We start from the raw sequence: 13,820 nt of genomic DNA on the forward strand, positions 1-13,820 counted from the left end.
GATTCTGCACACAACCTTCTCATTTGTGGACTAGAATGAAAAATACCAGCTTTTGAAAGAGTTCCGAAAAATGCAACTACATTCATGCAACTCTCACCGGCATCGACGCCACAAACATTTAATGACCACCACGAAGAGAAAAGTTGTCAGCGGATTTTCTTTTGCCGCGCGGATGTGGTCGCGCGGTTTGAGACGCCATGTCACGGATTGCGCGGCCCTTCCTGCCAGAGGTTCGAGTCCTCCTTCGGACATGGGTGGGTGTGTGCTTTCTAGCATAAGTTTAAGTAGTGCGTAAACCTAGGGACTGATGACCACATTTGAACATTTTGATTTTCTTCTAATGTATGTGTATGTGCCCCTGGTAGATGCAACATATATTGGTAACGTTGCCATACCCCTGTCCAAGACAGACCGAAAGCTCACCACAAATCATTTTAGCCACTGACTGACCAGTCTTCTGGTCATAATGCCAAGAAAACGCTCTAGTTCCGTGTTTTCATTCAGGGCAGCGTAGCGCAGTATAAAAACACTGTTCTGTTTGGGCTCCTAAAGAATCGTACATACCATAACAGAAAAGTGTTTGTTACGTTTTATCTCCGTTAAAATAATTTGACGAACTTCTTCAACCATTTCAGTAAATTCGTGCTGAACATCGTGTGATAGATAATGAGGATACCTGGAATCAGATGTCTACGCACAGATCAAGCACTTTCAGAAACCTGTGGTCCGTTGGCTCACAGGCTCAGATCTGGCACCCAGTACCATCCCAGATGTCTCCAGAATGAGATTTTCACTCTGCAGCAGAGTGTGCGCTGATATGAAACTTCCTGGCAGTTTAAAACTGTGTGCCGGACCGAGACTCGAACTCGGGACCTTTGCCTTTCGCGGGCAAGTGTTCTACCAACTGAGCTACCCAAGCACGACTCACGCCCCGTCCTCACAGCTTTACTTCTGCCAGTACCTCGTCTCCTACCTTCCAAACTTTACAGAAGCTCTCCTGCGAGCCTTGAACATCCCAGATGTGTTTCATCCACCTCAGATCTTCGTTGCCAAGCCGACAGTTCACTATCACGCCACTACCTTACAACTATTCCGGCCTTGTGGAGTTATCCTGCTGGAAGATGCCACAGCCATCGTGGAAGATATCAGGCATGAATGGATGCAGGTGGTCCGTATTAATGTTCAGCTGTCAACGTGCCTTCGATCATTACCACAAGTCCCACGGAAGCCCAAGGGAACGTCGCCCTATAGGACAATACTGTCCCCACCAATCTGCACAGGACTGAGAAAGGTGGCTCAGTCTTTAGCACACTGGACTCGGATTCGGGAGAACGACGGTTCAATCCCGCGTCTGGTCATCCTGATTTAGGTTTTCCATGATTTCCCTAAATCGCTTTAGGCAAATGCCAGGATGGTTTCTTTGACAGCGCACGGCCTACTTCCTTCTCCATCCTTCCCTAATCCCATGAGACTGATGACCTCGCTGTTTCGTCTCTTCCCCCAAATCAACCCAACCAACCTGCATAAGTGGCGCATTTTGTTTCTAGCAGACGTCCACCTGGGTGGCTGCGTATGGATATACGACCATAGACCTGTTATGACAAGAAACGTGATTCAGCACACCAGGCCACACGCTCCAATTGATCAAGAGTCCAATCTCGGTGAGCCCGTGTCCATTGCAATCATAGTTGGGTCAAAATGAGAACACATATGGGTCTTCTATTGTGGAGCCCCACGCTCAACAATGTGCGCTGATCGGTGTGGTCCAAAACAACTGTGCCAACACCAGCACTGTATTATGTCGTCAGGTCTGCCATACATCGTGGTCAAGTCTCCGACTTCCACGTTCTATGACGGGGCATGGAAGACCAGCACATTCTCGCCTGCTTGTGGTTTAACCATCCTTCAATCACTTTCTACAGATGCTCACCACAGGAGCACGCCAACAGCCCGACTAGCTACGCCATTTCCTGGATTTTCGTCCCCCAGCACCTGGCCACTGCACTTTGTCCCTTGTCAGAGACGCCTATGTCACTGGATTTTACCGATTTAAATCCCGAATCATCACTAGAATGAACACCTATTCATAGCTGCTCCGCTTACGAACTTCCCTTTCAGTGTCACGAGTGGGAAACGTCACACCGGGAAGCGTTCACTCTCGCAGTTGGGCAACGGTCATAATATTTTGCCTCATTAGAACACATTAGGTGCGTTTAGCGACTAATGCAACACTCTCCTGAAAACAGGTTGGCTTTATTCAGGATTCCAATATTCCACATTATTCTCTACTCTTTTGCTCAAATGGCTCTGAGCACTATGATACTCAACTGCTGTTGTCATCAGTCCCATAGAACATAGAACTAAGGACATGACACACATCCATGCTCGAGGCAGGATTCGAACCTGCGACCGTAGCGGTCGCGCGGTTCCAGACTGAGCCACTCCGGCCGGCTCTTCTCTTTTGCCTATTGTAATAGAAGAGCGCAGTTGGACTAAACTACATGGCCAATTCCTTTTGCTGCCTTCCTTGCTGCCCAAACTTCCCTCATTCGCTCGCTGTGTTTCTGTTTCCGGTCCTCTGTCCATGCTTCTTGTCGGCTTCGTGTCTTCGGCTTCATCTTGATTGCCTTTTTGGTTGCCCAAATTTCTTTCATCTTCTGGCTATGATCTTGCTTGCGTTCTTCGCTCCATTTCACGCCTGTTCGATTGTCACAGTGTATCTCACGTAGTTTACTTTTCTTAATGATGTTTCTGAATTTTATTCTGTCGTTTATTGTGTCTGCTGTGATGTTGATCTGGTTCAGGTCGTTTTTTACCTTTGCCACCCGTTTGTTGTTTCTAGTCAAAGATATATATATATTTTAAAAAATGAATATGTATATGGTTGTTGAAATGTTCTGTGCTTATTGGTATTCTTTTAGGCATCCGACTTCCTTACATTTTTGTTGAATCTGCAGCTGGCAGAGGACTCCGGGGACACCGGCGCTTGTCGTAATCACGAAAATCCTCTTCTTGTAACTTTCCTCTTCAGTTACTTAAATAAATAAAATGCCTGGTACGATTCTTTAACGTTGTATTATTCACTCACATACACAATATATCGAGATCGCAATACTTCATCTCTAAAATCGCACATCCTCATCGTCCTTCTACATACAAGAAAATCTATGTCTGTCTAAAACAAAAAACTTACAACAAATTGAATGAGAAAATGTTTTCGTTTGTCTGCGCCTTACTGCGCATTCATAATTACCATGTTTGTCAACGAGCTGGTTACTCGGTGTATCAATTTTTTGTTTTTTAATAAATCTTAATTTTATGGCATCGTGGGGGCCTTTCATTATGTACTTATACACTATGACACCCAACGTTTCAACATAATCTCCGTTCAATACGACGGCCTTATGCCAACTTACGGGAAGGGCCTGTATGCCCACATGGAACCACGCTACTGGTCGACGTTGCAGACAACACAGATGTCCAGCTGAGCAGTGAGGTGTTTCACTGTGATCCGCCGATCACCTCGGATGAGACTGTCCGCACGTTCCAACAAGGCAGCAGTCACAGCTGTGTGCAGCCGACCAGTACGTGAGGGACTGGGCAGGTCTGCACGGCCTTCTTGCAGTGATTGAAATCGCCTTGCCCAATGACTCACCGTGCTTTTGTTCACCGCCAGATCTTCGTAGACGTTCTTCAATCGCCTATGAATACCTGTGATGTCTGGTTTTCCACTAAAATAAACTTAGTGACAGCTCTTTACCTGGAACGGACCACCATTCCAGAAGCCATTTTGAAGGCTACGTGTGGAGCTGCCACTTATCGGAACCTCATGAAACTACAAGGGCTGCGGCAGAAATATTCCATGGTGTTCTACAACAAATTATGCATTTTTCCAACTGAAATCGGACGAGAAAAAATATATGGCAATACCTAGTGAACGCTCTTCTTATCTTCAGTATGAATTTAAAACGAAAGTAAAAAAATAGAGAATGAGAGACGAGAGTTCTGGCGCCGATTTGAGCTCTAACGGAGTTATAACTGCTTCTTCTTATTCTTCTTCTTGAAACATTTATACTTATTCCTCCAGGGAATTCCTCTTTCCTTTCTCTCCCTCCTCACTTTCCCCCTCCTATTTCCCCCTCCTCCCCGGGCACCTCCCCAGGCTTCCCCCCCCCCGTACCCTCTGCCCACACCCTCCCTTCTTCTCTCCCACTGCATCCTCCCCCCCCTCCTCCCTCCTCCCCTCCCCTCTTACTTACGGCAGGCCCCGACTTTTTCGTGCAAACAGTGTGTTTTAGTGCGCCGAAGTTCGTCGCCACTGTGCTAGTGTTTCTCTTCCCATCAGTTCATCAGTGTCTCTCCTTCAGTGCTCTTATGTTCACGTGTGCAACCCTGTGTCTCCATTTGTTATAGTGCTGAACTTTTTTATACAAGCAGCATGTCCGTGAATGTCTTCCTTTATTTTCATATGTATGGCTCCTGGTTTTATCCTCCATGTATGTATGCTTTTATGTCTTCCTGTCTAATGTATGTTTTTCTATGGCCAAAGAGCGACATAGATAGGCCACTGCCGGCCCACCTTTACGTAAAGGCTTTAAAACCACAATAAAGAAAAAAAAATTTCTACGTACGCAGGTCGTTCACACACGCACACACACACACACACACACACACACACACACACACACATGCATGCATGCACAGAGAGAGACATAGAGAAAGAGAGAGAGAGTCACTGACCTCTGACCCTGATGTGACGTCCAGCAAGGGTGGCCGTGTCGGCAGTCAGTGGCGTCCGGGCGTCGTCCACCGAGACGCTCACTGCGCTGACGTCGACGCCGCGTCGGTTGCACGACGCCTGCAGTGCCTCTCTGTGAACAACGAAAAACACACTCATGTAATACACACACACACATATTGCAGCACACCGTCCTTAAGTAATAGTGCCACTGTGTTAGATTCACTTTGAATGAGCTTTCGAAAATTTGCATAATGTTCATCATCAGGAGACGATGAAGGGCCAAATATAGGAAAGCTTGAGATTTTTTCCTAGCTATGCTGCGGCGTCAACACCAAGTGAATTATACTGATAGCCACGCTATCTACAGATCTCATATTTCGTAGTAAAATTTTCTCTTATACAAGATACGCTCACCACAAAGACAGCAGAGCATTGAAGTCCATGTTGCTAAGATTTGTTTTCCTGTAACTAGCGCACTACTGCTTCTGTAGTCCTGGGACTTGTCTATCTGCTTTGATATGGGACTACCAACACCGACACTTCGTCTTTCTAAAACTGCTAAAATTTTTTTAAAAAATCTTTTAATTTCCCTGATCGCAGAAATACATTACATTATGAATGATTACTAATTTTGCTTGGTAAACAACTATTTTCAGATCACTCATGGTGAAGGCTCTGTGTCTACATACACTGCATATTATAGCATCATCTTCTGGAAGAGTGTATCTTGTAACATGCTCACTAATGAGCCAGGCCTCGATACAATATTTGTTATAATGCAAAACTTGTGATTTCAGACCATGGTGCACGGCACTCAGTTCCTAATTCTCTCTTAGTGAGGAAATTTCGCATTAGTGTACAGTGTCACACAGTCCTCAACACACATTCAGGGTGTTCGGAAATTGCCATTACAGACTTCTTGTAAGAGGACTGTTTTCAGTAGCAACCGAAAACATATTTGTTAGGTATATTTGCAACAAGGTACTAATGGCAGAGGTGGTTACGTCGGCCTGGGTGAGAGAATTTGACGTCTGCCGTACCTCTCTCTCCTGGTTCGAGCCTCACTCACTACTCTGCATGCGTTAGAGGCGGTATAGAATGGAAATTGTGCTTTACTTTAACCTCATACAGTTTTGTGGTGGCTTCATACGTATTAGCTAAGGTGCTAAATTTCAGGCAAAAATCTTTCATTAGCTGTAACTCTATAAATAAACATTCGCGGACCTATGTTTATATGAACTTTTTTCTTTAGTTTTACTTGTATAATAACATATTAATGTATTTGCATATCTTCCTGAATGACCCTATATACAGGTGTGATTCAGGAATTTACACCTATCACTTTCTACACATTGTAATAATAGAATTTCTTCTACGGCAAAGAAGGAATTGTCAGGGAGAAACTTTTCCAATTTGTTTTCCAATTTTACTTTGCTGTTCAAAAAATGGTTCAAATGGCTCTAAGCACTATGGGGCTTAACATCTGAGGTCATCAGTCCCCTAAACTTGGAACTACGTAAACCTGACTAACCTAGGGACAGCACACACATCCATGCCCGAGGCAGGATTCGAACCTGCGACCGTAGCAGCAGCGCGGTTCCAGACTGAAGTGCCTATAACCGCTCGGCCACAGCGGCCGGCTTACTTTGCTGTCTGTGAGATATTTTTTACAGCTCGGCAAGTGATCAAAAATTTTATTATAATTGCTTTCCTTTTTGAGGTAAAAACAACCTTACTGTCGTATAATGAATGTAATTTTTCCTTCTGGTATTATAATTACGTACATCATTGTTCCTTTTGAACCGCAGTGGATTATTTCATGAGGGAAAAAATATACTGTGAAACAGTAGTCAAAATGCCCAATTCCCTAAACATTTTCTACAAGGATGAGTTACTCTGAAGATTATCCCATATGACATTACTCGATGAAAATATGCGAAAATGTAAACGTACTGAATTCTCCATGCCCAACATTTTCAGTGCTGCTACGAGCAAATATGGCTGGACTAAATAGTTAAAGGAGTTCCAAAATGTGCTCTGTCCAGATTAAATTCTCATCGGTATTGACACCTAAAATTTTTGAAGTTTCCACCCTGTTTATTATTTCCTCACCACGTGTTACTCTTAACATAGGTGTAGTAGTACCCCTAGATGTGCAAAAATGTCTTTTTAAAATTGAAGGCGAGACCATTCAATCAAAACCAGTCAGATTTTCATTCTGAATTTTGTATCCTCTGCACTTATGGAATCTTCAGTGGTTCTGTTGCCCAAATAGCAAAACTCATCTACTACTTTTAAATGGATGAAATGGCTCTAGGCACTAAGTGACTGAGGTCATCAGTCCCCTAGAACTTAGAACTACTTAAACGTAACTAACCTAAGGACACCATATACATCCACGCCCGAGGCAGCATACGAACCTGCGACCGTAGCAGCAGCGCGGTTCCGGACTGAAGCGCCTAGAACCGCTCGGCCACAACAGCCGGCTACCACTTTTAGAGTCTCGCTGTCTAATCACATTGTTTCGCCATCATCTCATTTAATTCGACTACATTCCGCTACAGCTGTTTCACTTTTGTTGATGTTCATCTTATAATCTCTTCTCAAGACACTATCGGTTCCGTTCCATTACTCTTCAAAATCCTTTGCTGTCTCTGACAGAATTACAGAGTCATCAGCAAAGTTTTTGTTTCTTCTCCCTAATCTTTGATTGCATTTCCAGGTTTCTCGATGGTTTCCTTTACTGGGTGCTTGTAACCTCCCCCTCACTTATCGACCTTAATGACAGTGAAAAAGTAAACCGCGTGTACCTAATGGGAAATTTGGGAAAGCAATCGTCACCGAAGTTAATCTGTCGGTAAAGAGGGAGGAAAGGGTTACATCTAAATGAAAGGAAAAATGCAAATGAAACTGGTGGAAATTAATTTTGAAAAGGGGTAAAGTTAATAAAGAAAGTAAATGTGCGGCCGTTACGTCAACAATTAACTAGCGGTAATTAGATATTTGAGATTTGGGAGAAATCACGGTCGCCTGTCCTAAGGACAATTACTATAGTAACTGAAAAAGAAAGGTTATTACACATATAATTAGCACTAGAAGCGTGGCAACTGAAGGTTGACACGTGTAGTGTGAAAACTGAAAGTTTGTCAGAAGTAATAAATTTCGCTACACTCTGACTTAATTTAGCAAAAGAATTAATAAATCCGGAAAATCGAAAGTTAATTTAGTGACTGAAGTTAATAGTGAGCTTTCTTTCTGAAGCACATCGAAATCCAGCAGAATACGGTTAGCCTTGGACTACCTCAACAATCATTTCAAAAGCAACTTGACTCTACGCAATTTAGAAACAAGAGATTTAACTTTGAACTTGAATTAAATGATTCTGAATAATTAACAATAGTAAAATTTAGTACGTACCAAGCTGAGCTGCAGTCACAGGTAAGCTAAAATATGCTAACAAAACTCGCACTCTTAATTTGTGCTTGTGTAATCTAACTATTGTAGCCAGCTATGCTTTAACTGCACTTTGAAACTAAAGTAATGAAATGCAATGACAGTACTTTAATGCTGGCGTCTGAATTTCAACGACACTCGGTTTCATTTCGGAAAAGGAAGGGACCCTGCTTGGTAATGCAATTGGGACAATGAGCAAGAAAGGTTCATGCTAAGTTGCTGTAATTTTGCGAGGCAAATGGAACAATGTGAAAAGCTGAGGTCTGCCATACAGTTCTGAAACTTTACGTGCTTTTGGTCTTCCTTGTTAGTTGATTGAAGGTTTGAAGCCGTCGATCGAGGAGGTGGCGACAGTCACTCATTGTCGGCCGTCGCTGTTGCAGAAGCTGGATGTTGGCGCGCCTTCTTCTCAACACGGTCACCAGACGAAACGGGCTCTTGATGTGCGCCAGCTAATGCTTCCCGTCCGCGACACCATGTCAGAAACTATCATCGCAAGTCGAGCGCAATTACATGCTGCTAAACCCCGAAAGCGCGGCAACTCGCGGGAGCGTCACACCACACACCTGCTCCACTCGCTACTCCAGCCAGACCCCAACTGCTCTGCCCGCGCTCCACGCGGCAGAGTTAACACTACCAAAGATCCTACACACTTTGATTCTTCACACGACCTATCGATGTAATCGTTCGATAGCAGTTTTCCCTAGGCAAGACCCAGCGTAAAAATACAAATAATATTTACGAAACAAACCAATTATACCTCGACATAAATGCATATATATATATATATATATATATATATATATATATATATATATATACAAATAGTAAACCAATTACAATATATAAAGGCACAGAAATGTCATATGTTCAGGTAACAAATTAAGGAAAAAACTTACAGTACAATAGATGGAAATAGGAGGATATGCATTTCCGGCGTTACATGCTATATGTACACACTGAATACCTTCGAGGGTACGTTACAACCTTATTTCACTCCTTCACAGCCACTGCTTCCCTTTCGTGTTCTACGGAACTTTTAACTGCAGTCTGGTTTTCTATAAGTGTTATAGACATGGTACAGATATTCGCAAACGATACATGCCGTAATAGATGTTTCGCCTAATTACATCGAACTGATGTGATATATCGGACGTATTTTGGCATCACAGGGAGAACAAGTCGTGAGCGAATCTCATTACACGATTAATATATGGTAAGCACTTGAGCGGCTGTGTACACGAAAATTTCGCAGTACGGTATCTACAGCCGTAATTAAGGCCGCACAAAGTTACAGGCACGAATGCATGCAATGTCAAATTGAAGTGATTTAATTGTGACTCAGTCGGCGGTAATCGGAGCAAATGATATGTAAATCTCGTGGCGGTACCTGATTATGACCCAGGGAGTACCGGCAGCAAAAAGATTCGTGCTGTTCTTCAGTCCTATATCTTCTACGCGAGTATAAATAGAAACCTGGGACAAATTTTTACACCGCTTAGAACTACGAGGGCCGTCCAGCAGGAAATGCAACAATTTTTTTTCGGAAACCAGGTTGGTTTTATTCAGGATCCCAGTACACCGTATTATTCCCCACTATTTTGGCTGCTTCTCAACGTAATCTCCGTTCAGTGCGACGGCCTTCCGCCACCTTACTGGGAGGGCGTGTATGCCTGCAGGGTACGTCTCTACTGGTTGACGACGAAGCCAACGTCTTGCTGCACCAGTAGCCTCCCCATCATCCAAGCACCGCTTGCTGTAGAGTGCATGCTTTGTTGGGCCAAGGAAATGGAAGTCGGAAAGTGCAACATCTGGGCAACAAGGCGGTTCGTATGATGCCTTACACTACGTTGTCAGAAGTATCCGGACACCTGGCTGAAAATGACTTACAAGTTCGTGGCGCCCTCCATCGGTAATGCTGGAATATATGGTGTTGGCCCACCCATAGCCTTGATGACAGCTTCCACTGTCGCAGGCATACGTTCAGTCAGGTGCTGGAAGGTTTCTTGTGGAATGGCAGCCCATTCTTCACGGAGTGCTGCACTGAGGAGAGGTATCGATGTCGGTCCGTGAGGCCTGGCACGAAGTCGGCGTTCCAAAGGTGTTATACAGGGTGTTACAAAAAGCCGGCCGGAGTGGCCGAGCGGTTATAGGCGGTACAGTCTGGAGCCGCGCGACCGCTACGGTCGCAGGTTCGAATCCTGCCTCGGGCATGGATGTGTGTGATGTCCTTAGGTTAGTTAGGTTTAAGTAGTTCTATGTTCTAGGGCACTGATGACCTCAGATGTTCCCATAGTGCTCAGAGCCATTTTTTTGTTACAAAAAGGTACGGCAAAACTTTCAGGAAACATTCCTCACACACAAATAAAGAAAACATGTTATGAGGACACGTGTCCGGAAACGTTTAATTTCCGTGTTAGAGCTCATTTTAGTTTCGATCTTCCACCTACGCTCAATGGAGCACGTTATTATGATTTCATACGGGATACTCTACCTGTGCTGCTGGAACATGTGCCTTTACAAGTACGACACAACGTGGGGTTCATGCATGATGAAGCTCCTGCACATTTCAGTCGAAGTGTTCGTACGCTTCTCAACAACAGATTCGGTGACCGATGGATTGGTAGAGGCGGACCAATTCCGTGGCATCCACGCTCTCCTGACCTCAACGCTCTTGACTTTCATTTATGGGGGCATTTGAAAGCTCTTGTCTACGCAACCCCGGTACCAAATGTAGACACTCTTCGTGCTCGTATTGTGGACGGCTGTGATGCAATACGCCATTCTCCAGGGCTGCATCAGCGCATCAGGGATTCCGTGCGACGGAGGGTGGATGCATGTATCCTCGCTTACGGAGGACATTTTGAACATTTCCTGTAACAAAGTGTTTGAAGTCACGCTGGTACGTTCTGTTGCTGTGTGTTTCCATTCCATGATTAATGTGATTTGAAGAGAAGTAATAAAATGAGCTCTAACATGGAAAGTAAGCGTTTCCGGACACATGTCCACATAACATATTTTCTGTCTTTGTGTGTGAAGAATGTTTGCTGAAAGTTTGGCCGGACCTTTTTGTAACACCCTGTATAGGATTCAGGTCAGGACTCTGTGCAGGCCAGTCCACTACATGGATGTTATTGTCGTGTAACCACCCCGCCACATTATGAACAGGTGCTCGATCGTGTTGAAAGATGCAGTCGCCATCCGCGAATTGCTCTTCAACAGTGGGAAGCAGCAAGGTGCTTAAAACATCAATGTGCTATGACAGTGCCACTTAAAACAACAAGGGGTGGAAGCCCCCTCCATGAAAAACACGACCACACCATAACACCACCACCTCCGAATTTTACTGTTGGTACTACACACGCTGGCAGATGACGCCCACCGGGCATTCGCCATACCCACACCCTGCCATCGGATCGCCACATTGTGTACCGTGATTCGTCGCTCCACACAACGTTTTTCCACTTTTCAATCGTCCAATGTTTACTCTCCTTTCAACAAGCGACGTGTCGTTTGTCATTTACGCGTCACGATGTGTCGCTTATGAGCAGCCGCTCGACCATGAAATCCAAGTTTTCTCACCTCCCGCCTAACTGTCGTAGAACTTGCAGTGGATCCTGATGTACTTTGGAATTTCTGTGTGATGGTCTGGATAGATATCAAGTTATTACAGATTACGATCCTCGGCGGTATCTGTCAGTCAACATAGGAGGTTGGTCTCTACGCCTTTCTGCCGTACGTGTCCCTTCACGTTTCCACTTCATTACCACATCGGAAACAGTGTACCTAGGGATGTTTAGAAGAGTGGAAATCTCGCACACAGTCGTATGACACAAGTGACAACCTATCACCTGACCACGTTCGAAATCGGTGAGTTCCGCGGAGCGCCCCATTCTGCTCTCTCACGATGTCTAATGACTACTGAGGTCACTGATATGGCAGCAAAATGCACCTCGCATGAAAAACGTATGTTTCTGGGGGTACCAGGATACTTTTGATCACTTAGTGTACATCGTCATTGAGAAGGTGAAGTTCGTTCGCATTTTTGTGGCGACGAACACGATCAAGTCGTTTCTTCAGTGTCCTGAGCGTAGCAGAATACAGTTTCGAGTTGATCGTGAAACGGTGGGGAAAGACACGAAGCAGAATAACCCCTTCAGAGTCTCATAAGACAGTTTCTATTAGTTTACCGGCTGATGGCGCGGTGTTGAACTTTTTCTGCATCCCATGATTTGCCGTTTTGTTTCCGGTTAGAAAGGATGAACGTGGGTCGTCGTTCGACGAAAAATTGCCACGCCTAGCATCGCAATATTACGAACAACTGAAATTGGAAGGAGCGAGTAGAAAATTTGGCGAAAGCTAACCAAAGGCTGTGTTTTGTTTGCAGGACACTCAGAACATGTAGCAGATCTACTAAAAAAAAAAATAGTTCAAATGGCTCTGAGCACTATGGGACTTAACTGCTGAGGTCATCAGTCCACTTGAACTTAGAACTACTTAAACCTAACTAAGCGAAGGACGTCACACACAACTATGCCCGAGACAGGATTCGAACCTGCGACCGTAGCGGTCGCGCGGTTCCAGGCTGAAGCGCCTAGAACCGCTCGGCCACACCGGCCGGCGATCTGCTAAAGAGACTGCCTACACTATGCTTCTCTGTCCTCTTTGAGAATACTGCTCCGCAGTCTGGGATCGTAACCGGATATGATTAACGGAGTACATCGAAAGAGTTCAAAGAAGGGCAGCACGTTTTGTATTATCGCGAAATAGTGGAGAGAGTGTCACTGAAATGATGCAGGATTTGGGGTCGACAGCATTGAAACAAAGGTGTTTTCCGTTGCGGTGGGATCTTCTCACCCAATTTCAGTCACCGACTTTATCAATCCTCCGGGAGAGAAAATATTTTGTTGACGCCGACCTACTTATGGAGGAACGACCATCATAATAAAACACACTCCTGGAAATGGAAAAAAGAACACATTGACACCGGTGTGTCAGACCCACCATACTTGCTCCGGACACTGCGAGAGGGCTGTACAAGCAATGATCACACGCACGGCACGGCGGACACACCAGGAACCGCGGTGTTGGCCGTCGAATGGCGCTAGCTGTGCAGCATTTGTGCACCGCCGCCGTCAGTGTCAGCCAGTTTGCCGTGGCATACGGAGCTCCATCGCAGTCTTTAACACTGGTAGCATGCCGCGACAGCGTGGACGTGAACCGTATGTGCAGTTGACGGACTTTGAGCGAGGGCGTACAGTGGGCATGCGGGAGGCCGGGTGGACGTACCGCCGAATTGCTCAACACGTGGGGCGTGAGGTCTCCACAGTACATCGATGTTGTCGCCAGTGGTCGGCGGAAGGTGCATGTGCCCGTCGACCTGGGACCGGACCGCAGCGACGCACGGATGCACGCCAAGACTGTAGGATCCTACGCAGTGCCGTAGGGGACCGCACCGCCACTTCCCAGCAAATTAGGGACACTGTTGCTCCTGGGGTATCGACGAGGACCATTCGCAACCGTCTCCATGAAGCTGGGCTACGGTCCCGCACACCGTTAGGCCGTCTTCCGCTCACGCCCCAACATCGTGCAGCCCGCCTCCAGTGGTGTCGCGACAGGCGTGAAT

General features: G+C 45.4%; 1 protein-coding gene across 1 annotated transcript in view; it reads right to left on the reverse strand.

Annotated features, from left to right (window-relative positions):
• LOC126212700 (pleckstrin homology domain-containing family G member 5) overlaps nt 1-13,820 on the reverse strand; it is an 870,566-nt gene that overhangs the window by 529,185 nt on the left and 327,561 nt on the right. Inside the window, exon 3 of the mRNA XM_049940115.1 lies at nt 4,741-4,871. Within this exon, the coding sequence (XP_049796072.1) occupies nt 4,741-4,871 (131 nt within the window). The remainder of the gene's footprint in view (nt 1-4,740; nt 4,872-13,820) is intronic.

This window comes from Schistocerca nitens, chromosome 11, assembly GCF_023898315.1.
Source record: "Schistocerca nitens isolate TAMUIC-IGC-003100 chromosome 11, iqSchNite1.1, whole genome shotgun sequence".
Classification (NCBI taxonomy): Eukaryota; Metazoa; Arthropoda; class Insecta; order Orthoptera; family Acrididae; genus Schistocerca; species Schistocerca nitens.